Genomic DNA, 25,839 nt, shown 5'->3' with positions numbered 1-25,839 from the left:
TGATAGGAGGATAGATGTGAGAGAGGCAAGAGAGCGTGCTAGAAATAGGAATGAATGGCGAGCGATTGTGACGCAGTTCCGGTAGGCCCTGCTGCTTCCTCCGGTGCCTTAGATGACCGCGGAGGTAGTAGCAGTAGGGGACTCAGCAGTATGAAGCTTCATCTGTGGTGGAAATGTGGGAGGTTGGGCTGTGGCACCCTAGCAGTACCAGCTGAACTCGGCTGAGTCCCTGGTTAGGCTGGAGGAATGTAGAGAGTAGAGGTCCCCTTTTTTGTTTTGTTTCTTGTTGATGTCGGCTACCCCCCAAAATTGGGGGAAGTGCCTTTGGTATATGTATGTATATGTATATGTATTAAGGGACAACAATCAATTGATTGTATAATGGCCACATATTTTTATTGATACCTACTTTGTAGGGAACGCTTCTTAATAACTTCTGTAAATCGTGACATATCTGCATTATTTTGGTGCTAATGAAATGCTTGGAGCATATACAACTAAGCTTGATGATGTAAAGTTAATCTGTTACTGAAATCCATTATCTAAATTGCTGTTACCTATCCCCCACTCCTTAAAAATAGTACAAATTTCAATTGACCGAACTTTGTTAGACCCTCATCTTCCCTATCATCTCTACTTTCTGGTACCAAATGGCAATGAAACAATTTATCTTTATGATTTATTATAAAAAAGAGTATTTTACTAACATTTAAAGAAGGAGATGCTTTGAAGAGAAGTATACTGCTTGGACATTATTCACTGTAGAGTGGCCACCACATACTTATATCATGAATATGCATGCACAAACATAGTAAATATGACTAAAACTATAAATGTAGGACACTACCTATTGCAGTGTGACCGACTTTCATATCTGACAGGTGTCATTCACTGAGAGAACCAAGAAAATCATTGATTAACAGTAGAGTAAGATAAATGTAACCAAAATAAATGTCATTTATAAATTAAACTGACAACTAATACCAACAAGTAAATGGTGAAGAGCTTGGAAGTCTACATCAATGTTTGAAATCTGCGAAGTTGTGTTCATATAAATATCATTATATGTGGAGTATGATGGCCTAGTTAGTCTCTCTTGGCACTGGCAACAGACAACTACAGAAAAGAACTAGCTTGACAATTTACACATTGCGTTCATGATTCTTCATCATAAATGTTGTCGGCTAGGTTGTTAATATCAATATCCTCGGTATCCAAATCATCATCGCTGTCAGCTTCTCTGTCTAGCATGATATCAATGAGTTCTTGTGGCAGTATATCACCTTTGATCCAGTCAGTCTGCAGCTGTCCTGAGTCATCAAGTTTCCAGACTTTGCCTACTGAACTTGGTATATCTGGATATGGCATACTGGACTTATTCCAAACATATGCTTGGTTGTTGCATCTGAGGATATGCATGTGCAGTGATGACCTGCATGGTGAGAGCAAGCTCAGATCAATGCCATCACAACTGGACAAAGTTTGGCCTTTCTTGAGCTGGAATTTTTATCTAAACATATCATAGAGCAGCTTGTTTATGTCTTTGTAGTTGGCCTTTCCATACATACAGCAGACAAACTGTTCAAGTTCACTGAATGTTTCTTCAGAAAGTTCAGCAGTGGTTGCTAGAGAGATTAATGCTGAATGGTATTCAGGATGGGCATCAAGTGTTTTCTTTGGTGTAAGTTTACCTTGGTGGACGAAGGCACTTGTTGTATCGCATCCTGTGAATGCATGAAATGATACATGAGTTTACAGTAAACTGTACCATGTTTGCTAATAACAGCTCTCACATCAATTAGTCTTCTCTTGTTTGAAACGCCAGTATCAAATAACACAGACGGGTCAATATCTTGAGAAAACTTTAACAGCAATAGGAAGACATCAGTATCTGGTGAACGGACTACAATCACCTTTTCTGCACTAAATGATTTGGAAGCATGGATGCAATGCAGAATGATCCGAGTATCTGCTTCCTCCTGTGAAGAAAATAGGTCCTTCACCTGCGTGGTCTGAACAGTCAATCCATCCTCACTTGTAAGGAGAGTGCATTCGTCCTTATACACAAAATATACATCAATTTGTAAACTCTTATTACACGGTTGTAATGTTTGCCCCTCAACACTTGATCAATCGATCCACTTGCGCATACACCAGCCTCAATAATGATGTCCTCAAAGCCAGTGGCAGACATCATCTTCCCGATGACTCCAAGGTATGAGCAGATTGTATGAAATGCCCCAATCCTTACAAGAACACCACTGTATTCTCGTGGGTTTTGCCACATGATAGAGTAAGCTTTCATTACTACAGCTAGATCAAAAGTTACGATAGTGACCTCCTGCTGCACATCCTTTGTGGTCTGCTGACATAGTCGGAGTATGTGCTGAACTGTGGCATTATCAGTAATTGCCCTATGTACTGGCACCATGTAATCAACTGTAGACTGAGCACAGGCTTCAACATAATCACCTTTTCCAGTCAGTGACAACCATCCAGCCCAACCAGGAACACTTTGTTCATTAGATTTGTACAATCTTGCAATAGTCCAAGCAAAGTCTGATTCCTTGGATTCATGAAATGAAACTGGTATTGTCACAGATACATGTTCCACTCTCAAATTAGGCTCAGTCCTACTCATGAAACAAGGTGGCAGTTCTTTATCCTCATAGCGAATTGACCTGTCTTTATTACTCTTCCCTGACTGCTGAGGTGGCTGCTCCCTGTTCATGTCAGAACTTGCACTACTAGATGTCTCCTGAATGACAATACCATGTGCTACATGTGTTGTTCCAGCCCCTGATGGTGTTTCTTCAGACAGGTCGAAGTTGTCCCAGCTGAAGTGGAGAACTACATTATTCATACAGGACGATATGGCTGCAGGAAGTAAGGATTCCTGTATGTTGATTTGGTTACATATGGCAGTTTCTAGCTCCATCACTTGGGAATATGACCAACAGTGACCGAAATGATTCAGCAGTGTAATGAGCTCAGTACTTCCTGTCATATGTCTCAAAGATATTCCAAGAACATGTTTAGGCATTTTCCATTCTCCTCGGCTCATAGCATAACATACATCTTGAGCACATGAATCCTCTCCAACTTTGACGAAATATCTTTAAATGGTTTCCCACATAGAAGCTACGACAAAAAGTTAATCAGGATTAGTGGTGGTTTGTTCTCTATGGACATCAACTGCGCTGCTGTACGTGGCCATGGCAGTATGTCTGCTTTCCTTTTGGCATCCATCAGTTGTCGCCTGAGCATCATAGCTGCTTCCTGGAGAAACCTTTCCTCAGAGGCGGCCATCTCAAATGCTGCCTCTACTGCTTGTCCAACTGGTAAGAGATCAGAATATATAAGTTCACTTCAGTATTTGGGTACCCAGAATTTAACCCTGTGACTAAAATGTTTCTCCAACTTATCCTTGAGTTTATAGATTTTGTAGTTTGGATTGTAAGTTGATGGATGATGTTCTTGTAAATATAGCAAACATTTCTCTTTCAACATTGTCACACGTTCTAAGTTGCACCCCTTGATTATATGTTCTTCAACATAATCACAGATGTAGGAGAATGCTTCACTATGGGCAACTAAATGTTCAACAGCACTCTGATCCGGCTCTTTATTAACATTTCACTCCTGCTTACGAGTGTAATCTCTACGACAAGAATTATGATAATGTGCCTCTCGTGCTTGCAAGTCACAGCCTTCAATCTTTCCAAGTAATGTGTAGTAATTTTTATGCTTTGCAGCCTGTAGTATTGACTCAACTGCAGTTACTGTAACACACTTTGTTGGAAACTCTCTGACACCTCTCTGAAGGAAATAAAATTGATGAAGATGATACTTGCTTTCGATTTGAAGTTGAAGGCCCTTCGTCATCTTCAACTGGATGTTGTTGTTTCTTACTTTTGATATGACCAACATTTATAAACTTTTGATAACACTTCCTGTGTATTCCATGGGTATTTGCATTCAGCGTCTCTGGAACTTCATGTATTTCATGCATCCTCACATTAGCATCAGCACTAGCTTTGTGGAGCTGCACTGATTCCTTGATCTTTTCAAAGCTCACATCATTCAGTTTTCGAACAATTTTGTCAGTTTTCTGTTCAGAAAAATGTATAATGTAAGTCCTTTTGGCACACTCTGCAGAGATTTCCTCTGACTTTTCTTTTTCAGTAAACTAACTGGGCGTTCTGCCATGCTGACTAATTATCACCAGTTAATATTGGATCCTTTGCCTGAAATGCAAATGCATCATAATTTATGCACAGAACCAATTTCACAAAGCTGGAGAATATATTGCTATCTATTGACACCAAAATGGTGCAGTTATGTAACAATTTACAGTTACGGAGAAAAGTGGGTATTGCTGGTAATATGTGGCCATTATACAATCAATTGATTATTGTCACTTACTTCATATATTTTGGGAAATTAGTGAACGAAACTGATATGCAATATTCTAAATAAGATTATGTACAAAATCAAATACAGAAATGTAACCAAATGCCTCAACAACTTCATCAGTATCAGTAGCAACTAGTTACACGTGCCCATTTTTGAACAAGAATTAAGGGTAAGGGATACAATAATGGCCCTGGAATACGTATTAATAATTAATTATGGACATAATTATATACCATTGTGTAGCTCTTGGTCTTAGCATTATGTTAGTACCAAAAATGTTCACTTAGTTCGGATATTAAGGAAGTTAGAGCCAATAAAGTGACACAAAGTCAGTGCGGCTGAAAATGTGAAAATTTGGCGTGCGGTTTGTACAAAAAGTGATAATTATGCCTTTTTGCCACAGTTATGTGTTTGGAAACACCCGGATATGCATAAAGGACACCATAAGGAAGAAAACTAGGGGGGTTGTGAAAATTCCCTGGGGGGGGGGGGAGGGTTTCACTTTCTGGCCCATGGACTATAATTGTTATCGTTACTCCGATAGCTAAACTTATTTCAGTCGAAGCACAACAGTAATAACATTCGTTTCCCACACAAATAGCTAATTTAACCTAGATTTTATACTTGAATATGAACACCATCTTTATTTAAATAACTGACCAGTATTCTACTTTTTCTGTACTAATGTCCGGTTTTATGTAACCGATTTCCCAACAGTTGTAACCTACTTCTATACATTTTTTTAACAGCATAATGGAACGCAAGAGATCAAACTTTGTTGCAAAAGACGGTAAAATTACAGTTTAAACCAAACTCTGACATACGATAAGAAAATTTATATTATTTAGTTTAAATAGTGTTTTCGACGAATTTGACCTTTATTTCCAATGCAAATGAGCCGTTCTACCGTTATGGACACCCCCCTTCCCGACAGACACAGGTGGGAACCTCGCTTTGGGTGTACGAAAACAGGACAAAACGTGATTATTAAACGCTTTCGAGATTTTCAACAGGTCACAGAGCCTAACAAACCCACCTAACCTAACCTTGTAGTTCCCAGGTTACAGACCTAGCCGGGGGTTTTGCGGAACCCCCTTCCCAGGTCACAGACCTAGCCGAGGGTAAGATCCCGGACCCCGTTCCTAGATTACAGACTTAGCCAAGGGGGGAAAGACCCCTAAACACCCCTTTCCAGATCACAAACTACAAGTAAATCACAAATAAATCCTTACCAGAATTATCCTTGGGACACTTTATACTATTAGGTAGCACTGAATGTTCGCACAGAAGCCTATTTACCACTTCTGGAGTTTCATGGTAATGTCCATGAAACTGGTTAATAACGTCAAAATATGAAGAGGAAAAGCTATTACACGTCTGCACAACGAAATCCATGACAGTCAACTGCAAGTACTGATTTTAGAAGGACGTATGAATTCCAAAATTGCAGTTAATTGGACAATCTGGAAACAAAACAACCAATCAGGTTTCAGCATTTTTTATGTACCTATACAGTACATCACAACCAAAGACATAGGACGATCAGACATTTATACCCACATAGCATTAACAAAATACAAAATAACATCGGGAGAAAAACTAACATGGCAGTGTAAGTACATTTTTGGGCTCAAGCCATGTCGTCCTGATGGAAGTTCCTATAGGGTAGCTTCCTAGGGTATATTACAACTACGGCGATATTCCCAGAGAATTTACCTTAAGGTACCAGAATTCTAACTCCTGGAGCGAGTATCCCTCGTGAAAGGGATATCGCGACATATCAGAGGACGTATTCTAGACACGTCACATGGCAATCTACGACCTGAACAGAGATTCGTCTCGTAGGAGGGAGATTGACGAGATACGAATTCGGGAAAGAAAAAGGGGAGCCGCTCCCAAGGCTTCCCTATCCCCCGATTCGTATGCGTGCCTGGCGCCAATCCTGGCGCCATCTGTATTCCTTTTTGCGTAGCTTAACAACTCGGTGTTTTTTCCTGTTTTTCTCGCAAATCTTGGATTTATTCAGCTTTTCATGGCTTCTTCGTCTTCGTTGACCTCGGATAAGTTGAGTATAGTGTCTGTTATGTATAAATGTAGGCTCTTGGTAAAATTTTGAGTGATTAATAGGATTAATCTTTGATACAAGAGCCGTAGCCTACCAGAGGTGTCCTGGACACTGTCACTCGCTAGGTATAAATTAGTTAGTCAGAGTGACATTCCTGGTTGTTTTGCTTAATAAATTTTAGCTATTTAGCTTTACATAGGATTTCCTTTCGTGCTTAGTATTATTTGGCGAAGTATTCGCCATTCTGGCCTACGCTAGGCCATGTAGCCTAGTCGTTTGGTCCTAGTACTTAATGCATGATTTTGGTTTTTCCGAGTGTAATTAAAATTTTATTGAAGCTTTAGGCTATATTTTATACATTTTAGACTGTGTGGAATATTTCCAAGATTGTATACGTGAGAGTTTCGGTGAATCAGGTAATCGATTCTCTTGGTGCCTAGGCTAATTGCTTATGGAGCCTTAGTATACTTTATTATACTCCCCGGTTGCTTTCTTTTCTTCGGAGAAGGTATGCAATCCCTTTCCCTCTGTTTAAGCCTTGGGCTTATCCCTAAGTGGTTTTTTCCGAATTTATTTTCGATAAAACTATACTAGGGTGTTACTGTACCTTCCTGTTCCAGCAGAGTCTGGTTCAAAGAGGGACAGAACAACAGAGTTTTTAGTCTGAGTCCGTGTTGTCTGGCTTGGGGCAGAGTCTCCCTCGCTGACCTAACACTTACAAAGGGAGCTTAGCTCCCTTAGGTCACTATCGAAGGTTTCTGTAGTTATGATTCCTTCTTGTGTGATCGACCAGACTAAGTCCTGTTGCTGTTCTCGGGGAGGATAAAATCTTCCCTTGGGAGTAGCAACGCCTTCCTTGCTTTGGTGCTCTGGAAGCTGGCAGGTATTATACTACTGTGCTGGCCCTTTCCCTTAGATCTCCCTTAGGCTAAGACAAAGTTCTTGGCTGCGGGTGATCTGTCACTAAAGCAAGGTTGGCAGGACCCTCTTGTCCCTTCCCCCTCTATCTCCGTAATGGCCTAGCCATTACTGTACTGTACCTTGCCGGCCGGCAGAGCTGGCCGGCAGGGGTATTACTGTACTGTATGTCATTCTACTTCTGGACCTAGTATAGGTTGGGATGTGGAATTGACTAAGCCCATTGCCGGCCGGCAGAGATGCTGGACGGCAAGGGTCTTATGTTTTCGAGTGCTGCCCGGACCTCTCTTGGTCCCTCATCCATGCCTGCCGGCAGAGCCGGACGGCATTGATCAAGGAAGCCTGAATTAAGTTTCTCCCCTTCCTTATATGCACTCTTTCGGTTGCCGGGCTTGGGGGGTTGTGTACACTCTTATCCCGGCATCCATTCTATTTTCTTCTAGTGCTGTACCTGTCCCGGCTGCCGGCCTATGAGGCCGGCAGCCGGGCAGGTGTAGTCTTCTGGTTCTTTTGCTGCCGGCTGGCATCGGTCTTGTACCTTTGCCGGCCGGCTTATGTCAGTCCTTGTCTGCCGGTCACCAAGAGTGTGGCCGGCAGCTGGGTACTACCTTGTGTAGTTGCTGGCCGGCAATCATTGCCGGCCAACACTGGCTGTTGCTGGCCGGCAGCTGCTGCCGCCAGCACAGGCATTTGAACCAGAGGGCTGCCGCCCTATAGCTGTTAAGTAGTATACTTTAAAGCTAATTGTGGTGTGTGCCGGCCGGCAAAGGCAGGCCGGCACACATCCTCCTATACTGTACTAGTATTCTTCTGTATAGCATATACAGTAAGAAGAAAACTATAGTAAAAGTTTAGGTACAGCACTGTATCTTCTAACACTATTGTGTTTTCTTGCACGGCCCTTTGCTGTTGCCTTCAGACAAGAAGCAGAGTTCTTCCCTGTCTATTATCCCGGATTTTAAAATCATTGCCTAGGTGTGAGCTCCACCTGTTTCCTCTGGAAACTTTGCACTGGTTACTCTAGTAGAGATAAACCATTTTGATTTTATTATCTGGAAGGCTGCAGCAATGGGTTGTGAGGGAAACACAAGTGTGTGTCTTTAATTTCTGAATTGTTATGCTATACTATGCATATCCAGTGATACATAGTTCACTTGATACTCATGGAAATTTCTTCTCTTTACAGAAGGACACTCCGAAGTGGGGAAGTGCTTTCTGCAATGTCAGCAGCAAGAACCTCTGCGGACATGAGTTTTGTAGGAGACACGCAGCATACGCTGTCTCCAAGGATGATCTCCGGTATTGGGACCCTCAGGTATGTACTGTGTGCACTAACCTGATTAATGAGACATTTAAATAGCTAGGAAGAAGCTTCGTACCTGGGTAAGGGGCTTCCAAAAGTACACTTCTGGCCCTTATCTTCCAAGTGAGAAGATGAGGGCGTATCTCTTCCCTAAGGCATCAGCTGATGCAGTGATTCCCCAGCCTCAAGAGGAGATCCCCTAAGTTCAGATCCAGGTGGATGCTGAAGTCGCGGTCGCGATGCAAGACATCCAGCTAAATGACAGGATATCTGATGTGGACGGGTGTCAGGAGGAAGACCTCCTTGCAGAAGCCCAGGATGAAGTTCAAGTCCCTCTACATCGGCTGGTCTCCCAGTAGAGCTGGGACAGGCCCTCTCTTCTATTGTTGGAATGATCCAACAAATGCAGAAGGAGAATCAGGAGAAGGCGGCTGCAATGGAACTGCGAATGCAGTGCCTTGCAGAATCATATGGGCCCCAGAAAAGCTCAATGTGAAAGACCTTCCTTTGTGCTCGGATGCTAACCCATGGAGGTATGCTGAGCACATGTCGATGACGACTGGAAAGATCGTCATCTCGGATATGCTGGGCTCAGTTCCCCTGGAGGGTGGAATTCTGGCCCAGCAAGGCATCATATCCGGACTGTTATGTCCGGCTGAGGAAGGAACCAGCTTCAAAGGAGGAGGCAGAGCCGAAGGAGGTCATAGTGATGACCATGCTAAGGCTCAAGCTCTACTTTCATCTTCGATGAAAGAGAGGGGCTTCTCTAACTCAAAGGTAGCTGCATTGAATAGGAAGCTCCCTTCCTTTGTGTCCTCGCCTACTAGAGCCTTCCCCCTTTTACAGAAAGGGTTTCTGGCTGTACTAAAAGCAATCGAGGCCGGCAAGTCTTGCCCCTCCCTAGAGGAGTGTAAACCCTTGTCGCTGGCCCTGCCTATGGACCACAAAGATTGGAAGGACGTCCATCTTACGTTCTAAGTGGGAAAGTTGGAGGCTGATATTGCCGGACGTCAGTTCGGCAAGGACCTCCCTAAGCTGTCTGACTTTCTTTTGCGAAGTGAGTTCGATACAAAAGAAAGACTGACTGCCTCAATGTCTCTTCAGACTACTCTCGAGACGATGGCAAGTGACCCCAAGGTCCATGAAATGTTCATGGTAGTGGCCAAGCCTCATCTGGCCACAGTGACGAAGGACCTTTATGGCTTCGTCAAGGCAAGGAGAGCTTGTAGGGAGTTCGTGTTTACCTCGGCTACAGTGAGGCACGAGCTAAAGAAACTAATCTCCTCCAACATTTGGGGAAAAGACCTTTTTCCCTACCGACTTGGTCAAAGAAGTTTTTGATAAAGCCACCATGGAGAATAGAAACCTTCTCCAGAAGTGGGACCTGGCTATCAAAAGAAAGTCTTCCCCGGATGAGGGTCCTCATCCAAAGAGGAAGACTATGAGGACTAGGCTACCGTCTCGGCCAGCCAAGCCTCTTAGACAGCAACAGCAACTGCAATTGCCATTGCCCCCAGTGCCCCAGATCGTGGCACAAACCCCGACCACCTTTCAGTGGGTACCCCAGGCCGTGTCGACACAGTCCACGGCATTCACCCCAGCGTTCGAAGGGCAGTCTACTTCCTTCCGAGCAAAGCCTAGAGGAGCAGCCAGAGGCTCGTCTAGACGCCCCTCAAGGGGAAGGGGATTCAGGGGTGGTCGTGGTCAGGAAGGCAAGACCTCAGGACGGCAGTCCAAGTGAGGTGATACCGGTAGGAGGGAGACTTCTGAAATTTCGGGATCGGTGGACCTTCGATCCCTGGGCCCACAGCCTACTCAAGAATGGATTGGGCGGGAGCTGGTACAGCACTCCACCCCCGTACCTTCGGTTTTTCCAACACTCCACCCCCGTTATGGAGGAGTACGTTCAAGAACGGTTGGAGAAAAAGGGTGAAGCCCATCAATTTCTAAGGGAGGCTGTTTTGTGTTCCCAAGAAAGACTCGGAAAAGCTCAGAGTCATTCTGGACTTGTCGCCACTTAACAAGTTCATAGTGAATTGCAAATTCAAAATGCTAACACTGCAACACATAAGGACCTTACTGCCCAAGAGGGCATATTCCGTCTCTATAGACTTGTCAGATGCCTACTGGCACATTCCAATTAGCCATCGACTCTCCCCCTACCTAGGGTTCAGGCTACAGCGAAGACTATACGCCTTCGGAGCCATGCCATTCGGGCTAAACATAGCCCCAAGGATTTTTACGAAGCTTGCGAGCGTAGCTCTCAAACAATTTCGCCTAAAGGGAATTCAGGTAGTAGCCTACCTGGACGACTGGTTGGTGTGGGCAGCATCCGAGACAGAATGCTTGCAGGCTTCCAGTCAGTGATCCAGTTCCTAGAGTACCTAGGCTTCAAGATCAACAGAAAAAGTCTCGACTTTCTCCATCTCAAAAGTTCCAGTGGCTAAGATCCACTGGGACCTTTTGTCACACCGTTTCTCCACCCCAGCGAAGAAAAGGAAGGAGATAGCGGGTTCTGTCAAGAGACTTCAAGATTCCGAAAGGATATCAAGACACGAGCAGGAGAGAGTACTGCGCTCTCTCCAGTTTGCTTCGGTGACAGACCCAGTGCTAAGAGCACAGCTAAAGGATGCAATCGGAGTTTGGAGAAGTTATGCATCAAACGCGTGAAGAGATCTGAGAAGACCAGCCGCTTCGGCTAAGTACTCTTCTCAGGCCTTGGTCCCAAGCCAGACATCTAAAGAAGTCAGGTTCTTCTTCAGCCACCTCCCCCGTCGGTGACGATTCACTCAGACGCCTCAAAGGAGGGATGGGGAGGTCACTCTCATCGGAAAAAAGTCCAGGGGACTTGGTCCAGGCTATTCAAGACCTTTCTCATAAAACTTTCTAGAAGCTAGGGCAGTGCTCCTTACCTTAAAGAAAGTATCCCCGCGTCATTCGTTCCACATAAAGTGGTAATAGACAGCGAGGTAGTTGTAAGATACTTGAATTGACAAGGATCGAGGTCACCACCTCTCAACCAGGTGATGTTGGCCGTCTTCCGATTGGCGGAAAAGAAGAAGTGGTACCTGTCGGCAGTTCACCTTCAAGGAGTCCGCAATGTGACAGCAGACGCTCTATCCAGGTTCACACCGATAGAGTCGGAATGGTCCTTAGACGCAGGATCATTCTCCTTCATTCTGAATCAGTCCCAGAACTGCAGATAGACCTCTTTGCGACGAAAGACAACAAGAAGTTGCCCCTGTACGTGCCCCGTACGAGGACCCCTTAGCGGAAGCAGTGGACGCGATGTCCCTCGACTGGAACAGATGGTCCAAGATTTATCTGTTCCCTCCTCACAACCTTCTGTTGAGGGTCCTCAACAAACTGAGATCCTTCAAAGGGTAGCGGCAATAGTGGCCCACAAGTGGCCGAACAGCGTGTGGTTCCTCCTGGCATTGGAACTGTAGCTGAAGTTTGTACCACTACCAGATCCAGTTCTGACCCAGCGAGTCCAGAAGTCAACTGTCTGCGCTTCATTACAGAAAACCCGGACCCTGCAGTTCATGATTTTCTCTCCCTAGCGGTGAGAAAGCGTTTCGGGATTTCGAAAGCCAGTATAGACTTCATTGAGGAATATAAATGCAAATCTACTAGAAGGCAATATGAGTCATCTTGGAGAAAATGGGTGGCCTTTTGTCAAGGCGAAGATTCCGCAGGAGATCTTGACAGACTTCTGCTTATCTTTTTTCCCCACCTCCATGGTCAAGGGTTGGCAGCGAACACGATTTCAGCGTGTAAGTCTGCTTTGACAAGACCCATTCTATATGCCTTCCAGGTCGACCTAGGTAACGAGATCTTTAATAAAGTCCCGAAAGCCTGTGCTAGGCTCAGACCTTCAGCACCTCCAAAGCCCATTTCATGGTCTTTAGACAAGTTCTTCATTTCGCTTCTCTGTTGAGCAATGAAGAATGTGCGTTAAAGGATTTGACACAAAAAGTTATTTTCCTAATTTGCACTCGCGTCCGGGGCCAGGGTTAGTGAAATTGTAGCCTCTCGAGAGAGGCAGGTCGTGTTCAGTTCCTGGATGGGGAAGAACTGAACCTGTTTCCGGATCCTACGTTTCTCGCCAAGAATGAGTTACCCACCAACAGGTGGGGTCCCGGGAGAATCTGCCCTCTGAAAGAAGATGCATCTCTATGTCCAGTAGAATGCCTAAAGGTCTATCTTCATAGAACTTCAGACTTCAAGGGTGGTCAACTATTCAGGGGAGAAACATCAGGCTCAAATTTATCTCTGAATCAACTCAGAGCAAAAATCACATATTTTATTCGCAGAGCGGATCCTGACAATACACCCGCAGGTCACGATCCGAGGAAAGTTGCCTCATTCTTAAATTTCTTTAATTGCATGGATTTTGAACATCTCCGTTCATACACTGGCTGGAAGTCTTCCAGAGTGTTCTTTCGCCACTATGCGAAGCAAGTAGAGGAACTAAAAGAGATCTGTGGTAGCAGTGGGTCGCGGTGTTAACCCTACTGTTTAACTCTGCGAGGAACAGTGGTCTTAATTGGGACGATTAATTCCAGGGTGAGTGTGTAGTTACATACTGTACTACAAACTAAGTGAGGGCACTGTGTTGCCCATCCAGACTGTTCCATTTCCGAAGGTGAACCTAGCATAAGTGCAGACATGTGTGCCGAGCGTTTCTAACGCTAATGTCATTGATTTGTAATACAGGCTTTTATGACTTTGATACCTCGGTATCTTAAAAGTGGCATCTAATGTTTTTCTTTCAGACAAACAAGCCCTGTTTACTATCATACTTATGCTTAAAGTTTTGGGTTATCCTCTTCTTGTATATATATATATATATATATATATATATATATATATATATATATATATATATATATATATGTAATTGTGGTTAACCTGTCTATTTATTGCCTGTCAATAATCTGGTTCTTGAGAACCTTGCGTCTCCTTCACCTGTGTCAATTTACTGGTATAATTGAGCATTCATTCTATGTACCTTATCTGGGATAATTCTAATAGAATTGTTCCTTTATGCAAGCTATGTTGCATTGGTTTTCCTCCTATGCGGATATAAAACCTTTGTCCAATACAAGTATTGTGCGGAAAACTGGTCGATATTTCATATTGACGCAGTGGTCCTTTACAAACTATGCTTTACTTAATATAGGGCGAGACCACTATATTAGCTTGCCTGGTATTCGTACATAGATATATGTACTCTTCGAGACTTTTCCAGAGTCTAGTAGGACTCTTCCCTGTAGGGGGCAGGAAGCTCTAACATAGTTTATAGTTAGTTGAAAAGATGTATAACGGTAACATCTTAGGTCTCTAGGTCTAGTCGACCGGGAAAAAATTACCTCCGGGGAGTACGGCACGTTCTGAGAATCCACAGATACAGTAATGCTCTGGTACACTTCCATCAGGACGACATGGCTTGAGCCCAAAAAACGGATTTTGAGCGAAGCGAAAAATCTATTTTTGGGTGAGATAGCCATGTCGTCCTGATGGACCCGCCCTTGCCTTTCTAAGAAAGGGCTGTAGGACCCCTCCCTACATACAGTATCTGTAGCACCTCGTGTACGCTACAAGGAATACAGATGGCGCCAGGATTGGCGCCAGGCACGCATACGAATCGGGGGATAGGGAAGCCTTGGGAGCGGCTCCCCTTTTTCTTTCCCGAATTCGTATCTCGTCAATCTCCCTCCTACGAGACGAATCTCTGTTCAGGTCGTAGATTGCCATGTGACGTGTCTAGAATACGTCCTCTGATATGTCGCGATATCCCTTTCACGAGGGATACTCGCTCCAGGAGTTAGAATTCTGGTACCTTAAGGTAAATTCTCTGGGAATATCGCCGTAGTTGTAATATACCCTAGGAAGCTACCCTATAGGAACTTCCATCAGGACGACATGGCTATCTCACCCAAAAATAGATTTTTCGCTTCGCTCAAAATCCGTTATTTGGGATAACAGATAGGAACAGTTTTCATCGGCAAATAGCTCCGTAATCCTTAATTTGCGGAAAATTCGAGTAATTTTTACGTATGAATCATCTAAAAATATATAACAAATAAAAAAATAGATACACGAATTTGGTTGAAACTTTAATAATACCTAAAAGATCATTCAACCACCGATTTGTATAATAGTTAATTGAATTATTCCATTAAGAAATAAGGTAAATGGGATTAATTCATTCCAGAACATAAGATAATCGCAGATTTTAAAGATTTTTTGCAAGAATTAAGTACTTACATGCATAAAATCATAAAGCACAAAATTATCATATTTCACCTTACCTGCAGTAAGGAGAGTTCATGGCTTGAATTGAAGGTGGCGAGATGTATCGTTTAGAAAGGAAACATCATTCTGCTGACGTTTGAGGAGCACTAGACCTCTATCTCAATAAAATCCTGTCCATATATGTTTGGTTTTCTTTGCATTTCATGAAGATTTCAGAATGACTTGTAGCATTATCATTGAAAATAATAACCACACAGTTTGGCCTTATCTGGGTGACGCATTTCAGCAAAATTCTGCAATTTACCTCCATTTTTTCAATCATTCCCCTAAACTCTGAACTTGTAGCAGCATTCCTTCTCCCTTCCTCTGAGAATACTTTCGTAGCTGGCCCTTTTTATAAGACTTGGAATTCTTCGTAAGGAGCTCTGTGCTATGGTACTCCACTAACTCCTCAATATCATCATAACCGGCATCCACGTCCATGAAATGGACTATGCTTACAATGTCCTTGTCCGATGGCTCATGCTCATTTTAAGGCTTAAGTCTTCGAGACAAAGATTTTGTACATACTCTGATCACAGTTGCCCCCATTGTTCTGGAAGGCACCTTTCTCCTTGCTTTGTCAATAAACCCTTGACTGTAAAGAAAATTAACAAGGTTCTTTCAGAGATACTACCGCTAGAGAGTTATGGGGTCCTTTGACTGCCCAGACAGTACTACATTGGATCCTTCTCTCTGGTTACGGTTCATTTTCCCTTTGCCTTCACACCCCTAATAGTCTTGCCTATTCTTTACATATTCTTCTCTGTCCTCATACACCTGAAAACACCAAAAAATTCTTCTTAATCAAAAGGGATACTGCACTGTAAATGTTCAGTGGCTACTTTCCTCTTGGTAAGGGTAGAAGAGACTCTGACTATGGTAAACAACTCTTCTAGGAGAAGGACACTCCAAAATCAAACCATTATTCTCTAGTCTTGGGTAGTACCATAGCCTCTGTACCATGGTCTTCCACTGTCTTGGGTTAGAGATCTCTTGCTTCAGGGTACACTCATGCACACCATTCTATCTTATTTCTCTTCCTCTCGTTATTTTCAAGTTTTTATATTCTATATATGAGATTTATTTTAATATTATTATTCTTCTTCTCTTGTAGTTTTTCCTTGTTTCCTTTCCTCACTAGGCTATTTTCCCTGTTGGAGTCCTTGGGCTTATAGCACCCTGCTTTTCCACCTAGGGTTGTAGCTTGGCAAGTAATAATAATAATAATAATAATAATAATAATGATAATAATAATAATAATAATAATAATAATGCGGTAACTACAAAACAGAGGTGATTTTAAATTACCTCGGAAAAAAGTTCTCCTAGATGACTGTCAACAATGATTCATGGGCTAACTTCATCACTTGGCATTGGCAGACCTGAGAAATATGATATAGCAAAGCATAAACTTCTATTAATTTACAAGTTACTTTACCCTTCATGAAGGATCTGGGGCCTCTTCCACTGCTTGATGACACTGTGATCTTTCTGCTATGCTTATTTTGACTACTCTTCTCCTAACTCCAAATTGCCTGAAGCTACTTCCAATGACTCCAAGCAGTGTTTCTCTTGCTATATTTAGGCTCTGGGCATAACTGCTGCCGTCTCATTATCAGCACTCGATCTTGACTGACTCATCCATATGGTTACCTGTTCCTTGTTTTCTTTAGCCTCTTTACCTCAGCTCTAACCATTTTCTCAGGATCCTTAATACCAGGAATATTTCCAAGAATAAAATCATAAATAGGATTATATAGGAGCATCACAAACATTTCTCTTCTATAATAATATTTATTCACTTAATTCTAATGTCTGGATATCTGCTGATATACCTGTTAGTCAGTGTCCATTAACTATCTGTCATTAAGTCATTACTTAACAACCTCCCTCATACAACTGCACTAATTTAACTGATGTCTCGTAGTAGTGAAAACCTTCCCTAACTGGTGAATTAATGTCACGTAGTTCAGCTCCATCTGTTAGCTTCTCCTTCCCATCTTCAATGTAGTCTTCCAACGTAACTGTGTCGACATTTTATATGACGATGTTAGTGTTTTCATCCCTCATTACTCCTACTGCCATACCACTAGCTGCTTTTTGCTTCAACTTCCACCAATCCCTATTTTCTATTTGTATACAGTCCTTTACTAAATGTCCTTGCCTGTGATATATAAAGTATTTACCTTCACCCTTGTCAGTCTGCTTCCATTGGGATGTATTGTAGTCCACTGGTCTCAGGTTAAGATCAAGAGACTTCTTCATTGGTCTTTAACAATGTATTTTGCTTATTGTATTAGCTTCCAAGTGATGCTCTGCAAGCTTCGGCCTCTCGCATTTCCACAAGAATGGAGCCATCTCAGCATTAACAAACTTTTCTCTCATGAGGAAAGCAGCTAAATCACTAAACTTATTTTTGCATTTGGTCATTTCAAGTCATCTACTGAAATAGCTACGTACCCTTACTACAAATAGTATGCAATCTCACCTTGTTCTAACTTAGTTTCATAATTTCTTCCACAATCCTCCTCTTGTCGCTTCCTGTTTCTTCAAATGTATTTTCATCAAGATGTCACTGTTCAAACTTCATTTGATGGCATACTAAACCAGACCTGGATCCTTTTATCTGTCTGCAATGGAATGAGACACTTAGCCCACTCGCCTTTAAGCCAATTATGCCTTTTTGCAAACCTACAAAACCTCTCGATAAAAGTGCCCATACCACCAAAGATCTAATAGATTCTAGGTAACGTTGATTTTGCAGTAGTTACAGGGTTATGAGTGCTGCTGACCTGTCCCAAAGTATTTCCACTACCATTCATTACCTCGAGTCTTAACACTTAAAACATGTAGCCTACGCTCTTTTTCTTTGAATATCTTATCTCTATCTCTTGGCCTCTCTTCCAGTTTCCTGTCGTGCATTATCTTGGAAAAATCTCAATACTACAATATCTCTCTGCCTGGCTTTCTGACCTTCTTCATGAACTGACTTATTGTTCTTTAACAAACTGTCTGAAATGTTGCCCTTCTATGCATTTTTTTCTGACATAATTAATTTCAATAAGATTTTGTGCATCTGTTGCCGTCATCATGAATACACTTAACAAAGAGCAGGAACACCACACTAAATTACTGTCACTTTGAAGATCTTGCTAGTGACCCCAATTTCACACAACATATGTATATATATATATATATATATATATATATATATATATATATATATAAATATATATATATATATATATATATATATATATATATATATATATATATATATATATTTACAAATGGTTTGTAATTAACATAGGCTAACGGCTTTAGTTTCTGGTATGCTAGAGAAAACTATATATATATATATATATATATATATATATATATATATATATATATATATATATATATGAACATATATCACAAGCACACGTGATTTTAATTAATGTAAATATCACCCACGAAATGCATTTAATACCGAATTCTATCTTGGGAATACATATCCACTTGGAATTCATTTTATGGTAACAGCTTCTGGCCGGGTGGTGATTCGAACTACCACCTGTACGGCTTGAAACTATGCTGGCAGGGACCCTACCGACTCAGCTATCAAGATAGCTGAGTCGGTAGGGTCCCTGCCAGCATAGTTTCAAGCCGTACAGGTGGTGGTTCGAATCACCACCCGGCCAGAAGCTGTTACCATAAAATGAATTCCAAGTGGATATGTATTCCCAAGATAGAATTCGGTATTAAATGCATTTCGTGGGTGATATTTACATATATATATATATATATATATATATATATATATATATATATATATATATATATATATGTTTGTATATATATATATATATATATATATATATATGTATATACATATATGTATATATATATATATATATATATATATATATATTAACAGAAACTATAGCCATTGTTAAATCAGACAATGGCTAAGTTAAGTAAAATTTAGAAATCAAATCGCCTGAAAAATCAGGCTATATGCCAGTTTAGTGAGATGGGTGTTAAGCATGAGTCGTGGTATGATAATGAAACAATATCCAACAGATTTTGTAGATTTGAGAACAAAGCCCTAAGAAGATTATTAGGAGTTAAATGGCTGGAGAGGACTAGAAATGAAACTATAAGAGAGATTACTCGAGTGCCGCACAATACAGTATGTGGATGAGATCACGGTGAGTGGTAGATGGAGATAGTTTGGACAAGCTCTTCGCACTACCCAAGAGAGATCAGAATAGAAAACTTTCAACAGGGCTCCACAAGGCACTAGAAGAGTTGGAAGACAGAGGTCTACATGGCCGAGGACTATGAAGTGTGAAGTAGGTCGTGATGAATGGAGAAGTATTGATTTAAAATCTCAAAATAAAGACGGCTGGAGAAATCTTTGTGTCAACAGACGTAGGAGATGATGATGTTGATACACACACACACACACACACACACACACACATATATATATATATATATATATATATATATATATATATATATATATATACTGTATATATATATATATAATATATATATATATATATATATATATATATATATATGTACAATTACTTAAGCCTAACTGATGACTTCAGACTCGTTACTCCTACTAAGACTTGACTAGTTTAGGCTATATAGGGAAAACTTGTAACATTGCCAGGACAATCAATCATCATCAAGAATGAACATTGCATTGCCTCGGTGCTGAAATACATTTGAAAAATAATGAATATTCATTGAAAAATGTATCGGAAAATATAAAAGTATGCTGTTAAAATATTAGAAAAGATACGTCCCTAAAGTGCATTTATTAAAATAAAATAAAATACGATCATTTGACTTTGAAAATGGCAGACTATCTTATATTTTGCTATATAATGGAGAGAAGATATATTCTAAATTCTGTCAAACACATAAAAACCCTAATAAAAATAACTAAACAAAACGTTGCAATATTACTTTTTAAACATGGTAGGCCTATTCTTATTAGAAAAATATAATAGAATAACGCTCCTCCGAGGATTTCTAGTGTCTTTTACGACATAACAAAAAATATAAAAGAATTCTGGAAATAAGGTTTATCTATTTGTTGGTAGTAAGATGGTCAGAAAGTACTACATTGGATCCCTCTCTCTGGTTACGGCTCATTTTTTTTTCTTTTGCCTACACATACACCGAATAGTCTGGCCTGTTCTTTCCACATTCTCTTTTGTCGCCATACATCTGACAACACTAACATTACCAAACAATTCTTCTTCACTCAAAGGGTTAACTACTGCACTTCAATTATTCAGTGGTTACTTTTCTCTTGATAAGTGCAAAAGAGACTAATTATGGTAAGCAACTATAGTGCCATAGCTTCTGTACCATGGTCTTCAACTGTCTTGAGGTAGAGTACTCTTGCTTTAGGGTACACTTGGGCACGCTATGCTATCTTATTTCTCTTCCTCCTGTTTTTTTTTTCTTTTTTTAAGTTTATATAGTTTATAAATGAATTATCTATTTTGACGTTGTTACTGTTCTTAGATTATCTTATTCTAATTGTTCATTACTTTTCTTGTAGTTTATTTATTTCCTTGTTTTATTTCTCACTGGGCTATGTTTCCCTGTGTGAGCCCTTAAGCTTATAGCATCCCGTTTTTCCATCAAGGGTTGTAGTTTAGCTAGTAATAATAATAATAATAATAATAATAATAATAATAATAATAATAATAATACTAAGGAAGGGTAAATTTTAGGGTTAGCTAAACAAAAGAGTTTCCTTCTGTAACATTTCCCAATACAAGTTTTGGGTGCTTATTTGTTAGAACCGATGCTCTCTCCCAAGATATATTTGACGATCAGATTTTCTAAATTTATCAAACTAACCTCAGCTGGCCTTGGAAATGCTATCACAAGCTCGTTTGTGCTTCATTTCAAATTAATAATAATCCATCATCTTCCTTGCTGTTACTACTTTGGCTACATGTCCTTGAGGGCCTTTATTTTTTAGTAAGATGCAAACAAGATTTTGGTATACCATACTCCTTGTATGGATCAGACACGACCTTAGTATATAAATTTACAGAAAATACACAAAGGAATACAGTATAAGCAAAACAGTAATCAGTGATGTGTACTAGGCCTGAGTGGCAACAAACTGATCGTACCATGCTCCAAAATCTCTGGCTATACATATCTCAGCCATATAAGTTCTACATAGTTGCAATTTCCCATTAGACCTGAATTATCATTTGGTTTCTTGGGCAAAACATATTCATAGATACCGTTCAAACACCGTTTTGTTTGAATTTAGATGCATTCAATTTCTGAGGTTCTACCTTATATTCCCAATATTCTGCTTTCAACTTAGATTTTCATAGAACCTATAATTTATTCAGAAATTACATGCAATTAACAATATTTTAGATTTTCCCTTAAATTTTGGTGTCCTAGTAAACTTTTTTTTTTTTTATTGGCAATGATGCAGCTTTCTTGCCCCAATTCACGTATGTGATAGCAAAATTCCATTATAAGGCAAAATGATTTTGCTTGAATAGTATTGGCTGTGTGTTCTGACGAAAGTACCCGCATCTATCTTCTTGTATCTTTCACACACACTGAAGCCACAGAGTCACAGCCCTGGGTTTGTGACTTTTCTGTACAGCATTCTCTTACCTTCATTTATATCAAGATTTTCAAATTTTTTACCGACTTACACTTTTGCCATATGCTGTTACTTTGAATTCCAAAAATTTTCTAACCGTCAAACATTTTTCTTAATTTTGATGAATCCATATGGTCCATCTAGTCTAGCAGTCCTCATTATGGCTAACTTATTTAAGAATTTTTTGTTGCACTTTTCATAGAATCTTATCCTTTATACGGCTTATAGGTTTCCTAGTATCAATTATTTCTTTACTAAGGTAAAATGTATATATCTTATAGAATTGCCAACATCCATAAGTATAATACCATTCTAAACTTCACTTTGATACCGACTCATAAAATTGCAAATGAATGAAAATAAGTGTAAAATTTTTCTTTCAATAATTAAAAGTAATCACACCACTGATGATTCTCCAGGCTCTGAGAGTATGGAATCTGGATACTCGTGACCACCACCACGGTTTGTGGCGGTTTCCTTACTACAATGCTACTTTGCTCATTGTTGGTTTCCCCTTTTCAAAATACAGGTAAGTTCCAATGAAACAAGTATCTAGCAAGAATGATAATCAAATTTTCCCTAGCCTCAGTCTAAATCACCAAAAATATAATTCATTCATCCTTTAAAGATAAGTCAGCATGTTTTCATCTCATTAGAGCCAACTCAAATTTGATAGTTCCCAGTTTAATGTTAAACATGTACATATATCCCATTAGTTGACAAATTCTGACTTTGGATACAGCTTTAAATAGATAAAGAATTGCAAGAACCTTTTCCTCATAAATCTACCTCGTTATGCTTTTAGATTATTTAAAACTTATCCCAGAGTGCAATAATGTTCTTTGCCAGTGGCTTCATCTACTGTTTTTCTATATAATTTTATCCTTTAAAATCAAGTAAAACTCTTGAAAGCGAAACATTGATTCTCCCAACAAAGATCTAGACAAAGGGAATTTGAAGATATCAATCACTTACTTAGCTATTCTGGAGTGTAATATCAAGATACTTCATTAATGCAACACAGTTCTTATTTCTAGAGGAATCAAGATTACTGATACCTTGGTGTTACAAATTCTAACTAATTCATTAAGTTTCTCAGCAGCCCAATAGCATTTACCTAATGCTAATCTTTTAGCAGCTTGTAATTATGTAACCTAATGTATACAGCCTTCATTTTGCAGCAAATATTACAAGACAGGCTATACTGTTGTACAAGCTAACGATGATGACATGAACAAGATGATGGATGATTTAAATGACGAACAAATAACCTTCAGTTCCCACTACTCTGGAGATGAAAATCTTATATTCAGCTTTGCAAACAATCCACCCTCATAAAAATTCGAAGATAATTTCCCAAAGACTTTGAAAAGCAGTGCATAAGGATGAGATATCTCCACACAAACTATGAAGATGTTAATAGAATGAAATAAAGTATAACCCATTCCCTCCAAAAATTCTATATGCCTATGAAAAATATAATGTATAATAAGAATCCAAGTGAAATTTTGTATTTACAAATAGATTACCACAATCCTTCTCATTACTTGACTAAACTGTATAGATAACCAGTAAACTATGAAATTTTTCCAAACAAGTCCTTTAGACAGGCTCATGCTTCAGTATGAAGAGACGACTGTAAGTACACTAGGTGGCGAAATAAGCCTCATTGGTAGGCAGAAATCCTCCCTCTATTTCACACTCATTAATATGAGGCATTTTTCCATAAACCTGAAAGTTACTACAAGTTAAAGTGCTTCCGTATTACATGAGCAGAAAATAAGCTCTGGTATCATCTAAAAGGTCCTGTGTAAAGCACACTGCAAACAGTATTCCCTACAGGTCAATAAATGGGAGGAAAGACGTCCATGTCAGGTCACGATTTGTATGTACAATACATAAAGCTTATCTTAAACTATTACAATTTGTTGGTATCATAGCAAAGCAATACCAGACAGGTGAATATCTACAAAGGCAAACCAAACAGTATATTCTGAGATGATGTCATCAGAAAAAATCTCTCAAAGATCAATGACTGTTTAGAATTTGGTAGTGAACTAGCCTCGAAGAAATTAAAAAAAAGTTATTTAATAACAAGGAAATACAGGCATTAAGGATCATATACCAAAATATAAAGCTTGTGAAGAATAAAAGTAAGGACCAACTATAAATAAAAACTATATGCAAAATGGTGACAAAAGAGAAAGGTTTTCTAGTTGTCAAACTAGTAATCCACACCCTGGCCAAAAGAAAATATAGTACTGTATTAGGATATCAATGGGAAAATATGCCTGAGGTAGAAGGAAAAAATAAACTGGCACCTCTAATTCATTGCATGGTCAAGTTCGCCGACATATAAATTGAGTATGATATGAGTGTTAGCAGCCAAGTATGAAGCACATGAACTTCAACTCCAGTGAGAAGTAAGTCCTTTACCTGAAGATACAATTAAGCTCCTTCAGAATTTCAATAAAGCAGAAATTTATATGGAATATTCGGTTTAAGGGGTGACAAAATAGGGAACGGGGACTCCTAGATGTGATGGTAAGAGTATACTTTTTTAGAGTAATGATGAGGCAAAGAAATCCTGTTTTGGTAAGAGCCTTCAAAATATAATTCGGAATGCAAGGAATTTCATGCTTTTCGATGATGTACCCAATGTGTTTCATACACGCTTGTAAGCTGTAACCGTTTTGTTTTTTTGTCTTATCATTTACTATTCCCTGCATTGATAATGGGCTAACCTATGTAAGCATGCTATCTCATGTTTTATTTTGTTTGAATTTTTGTGACGTTCTTGTTCACAAGCCCTGGTATATAAGCTTGATGTCTATTTAATAAAGCTTAGTTGCACTCACCTCGCCTCTCAGTTACAACCTAATGGCTCACTCGTACATTGGTGACTTTCGGTGGACCACCTTCCGCTTTCTCCTCACTGCTGTGTCTAGTGTTTGATGATGCCACCCTCTGACTCTCACTCCCCTATGAACGCCACATCCATGATCATAGATGCCTGCTCCCCACGACGACAGGTATTTGATTTCATTCATAGTCTTTCACATCCCTTGCGCCAATCTACTGTACGGCAAGTTCATTTGGCATGGCATTACTAATGATGCTAAGGATTGGGTCAGTGGCTGTACTTCGTGACAAACTTCAAAAGTACATTGACACATGGATTCAAGAGTGGGCACCTTACATCAACCTTGGTGTCGTTTTGCCCGCATTCATGTCAATGTAGTAGGCCCCCTACCTACATAACAAGGACATCGTTACCTGATTACCATCATCGACCACTTCACTCGTCGGCGTGAAGCCATTCCCATGGAAACTGTAACGTCTGTCTTACTCTCAGGGTGGATAGAGAGATTCGGTATCCCTGAGCATACTACTTCTGACAAGGGTACCACTTTCACCTCTCAAATGAGGAAATCATTAATGAATCTCCCGGGCATCACCCTACATCAGACAACTGCCTACAATCCTTCACCCAACGGAATAGTTGAAAGTTTTCATCATACCCTCAAAGCAGCTTTGTGTCCTGTTGCAATGACTTCAACTAATTTACCCAGCTTCCCTGGGTCTTCCTGGGACTAAGAACCACTCCTAAAGATGCCCTGGGTGTTTCACCAGCTGAAATGGTGTATTGCAACCCCTTAATCATCTCTGCCAAATATTTGCCATCTACAACCTCAGAAGAAGCAGCCTCAACCGAAACCGCGGACAAGTAGTGCTATGACAACCACAACTGTGTCATTGCAAAAGGTGTCTAAGAAGCCCTTTCATGACAAGGATCATAAAGGGTCCAAGTCCTCCCATGGATGTAAAGGGAATAATGGTGCCGGCCGAGGCCGTACCTGCTAGGACGAGAAATCCTCCCACCTGCCCACCTGTGGAGGGATGTCTGCAAAGCCACTGGCAAAGGTGGCTGCAGTTCAGGTCTGACCCCTGGACGGTTGCAGTGATCTCTTCAGGGTATTGCATCCCGTTCATACAATCTCTCCCTCCACTGTCTCATGATCCAGTTTCATCAAGCTCCTACATGAAGGGATCTGCGAAAGACCTGGCCCTTCAGACTGAACTCCAGACCATGTTGGAGAAGAGTGCTCTCCAAGAGGTCTATGATGGGTCCCCAAGCTCTTTCTGTCGACTCTTTCTTGTGAAAAAGGCATCTGGAGG

At 40.4% G+C, this 25,839-nt stretch overlaps 1 protein-coding gene across 1 annotated transcript in view; it reads left to right on the top strand.

Moving 5' to 3' along the window:
* LOC137644038 (protein O-linked-mannose beta-1,2-N-acetylglucosaminyltransferase 1-like) overlaps positions 1–23,012 on the top strand; it is a 36,793-nt gene extending 13,781 nt beyond the window's left edge. The window contains exons 9-10 of the mRNA XM_068376935.1: positions 22,080–22,189; positions 22,842–23,012. Of these exons, the coding sequence (XP_068233036.1) occupies positions 22,080–22,189; positions 22,842–22,998 (267 nt within the window). The 3' untranslated portion in view covers positions 22,999–23,012. The remainder of the gene's footprint in view (positions 1–22,079; positions 22,190–22,841) is intronic.
* Positions 23,013–25,839: the final 2,827 nt, after the last annotated feature.

Source organism: Palaemon carinicauda, chromosome 1, assembly GCF_036898095.1.
Source record: "Palaemon carinicauda isolate YSFRI2023 chromosome 1, ASM3689809v2, whole genome shotgun sequence".
Classification (NCBI taxonomy): domain Eukaryota; kingdom Metazoa; phylum Arthropoda; class Malacostraca; order Decapoda; family Palaemonidae; genus Palaemon; species Palaemon carinicauda.
This window is presented reverse-complemented; position numbering and strand designations above follow the sequence as displayed.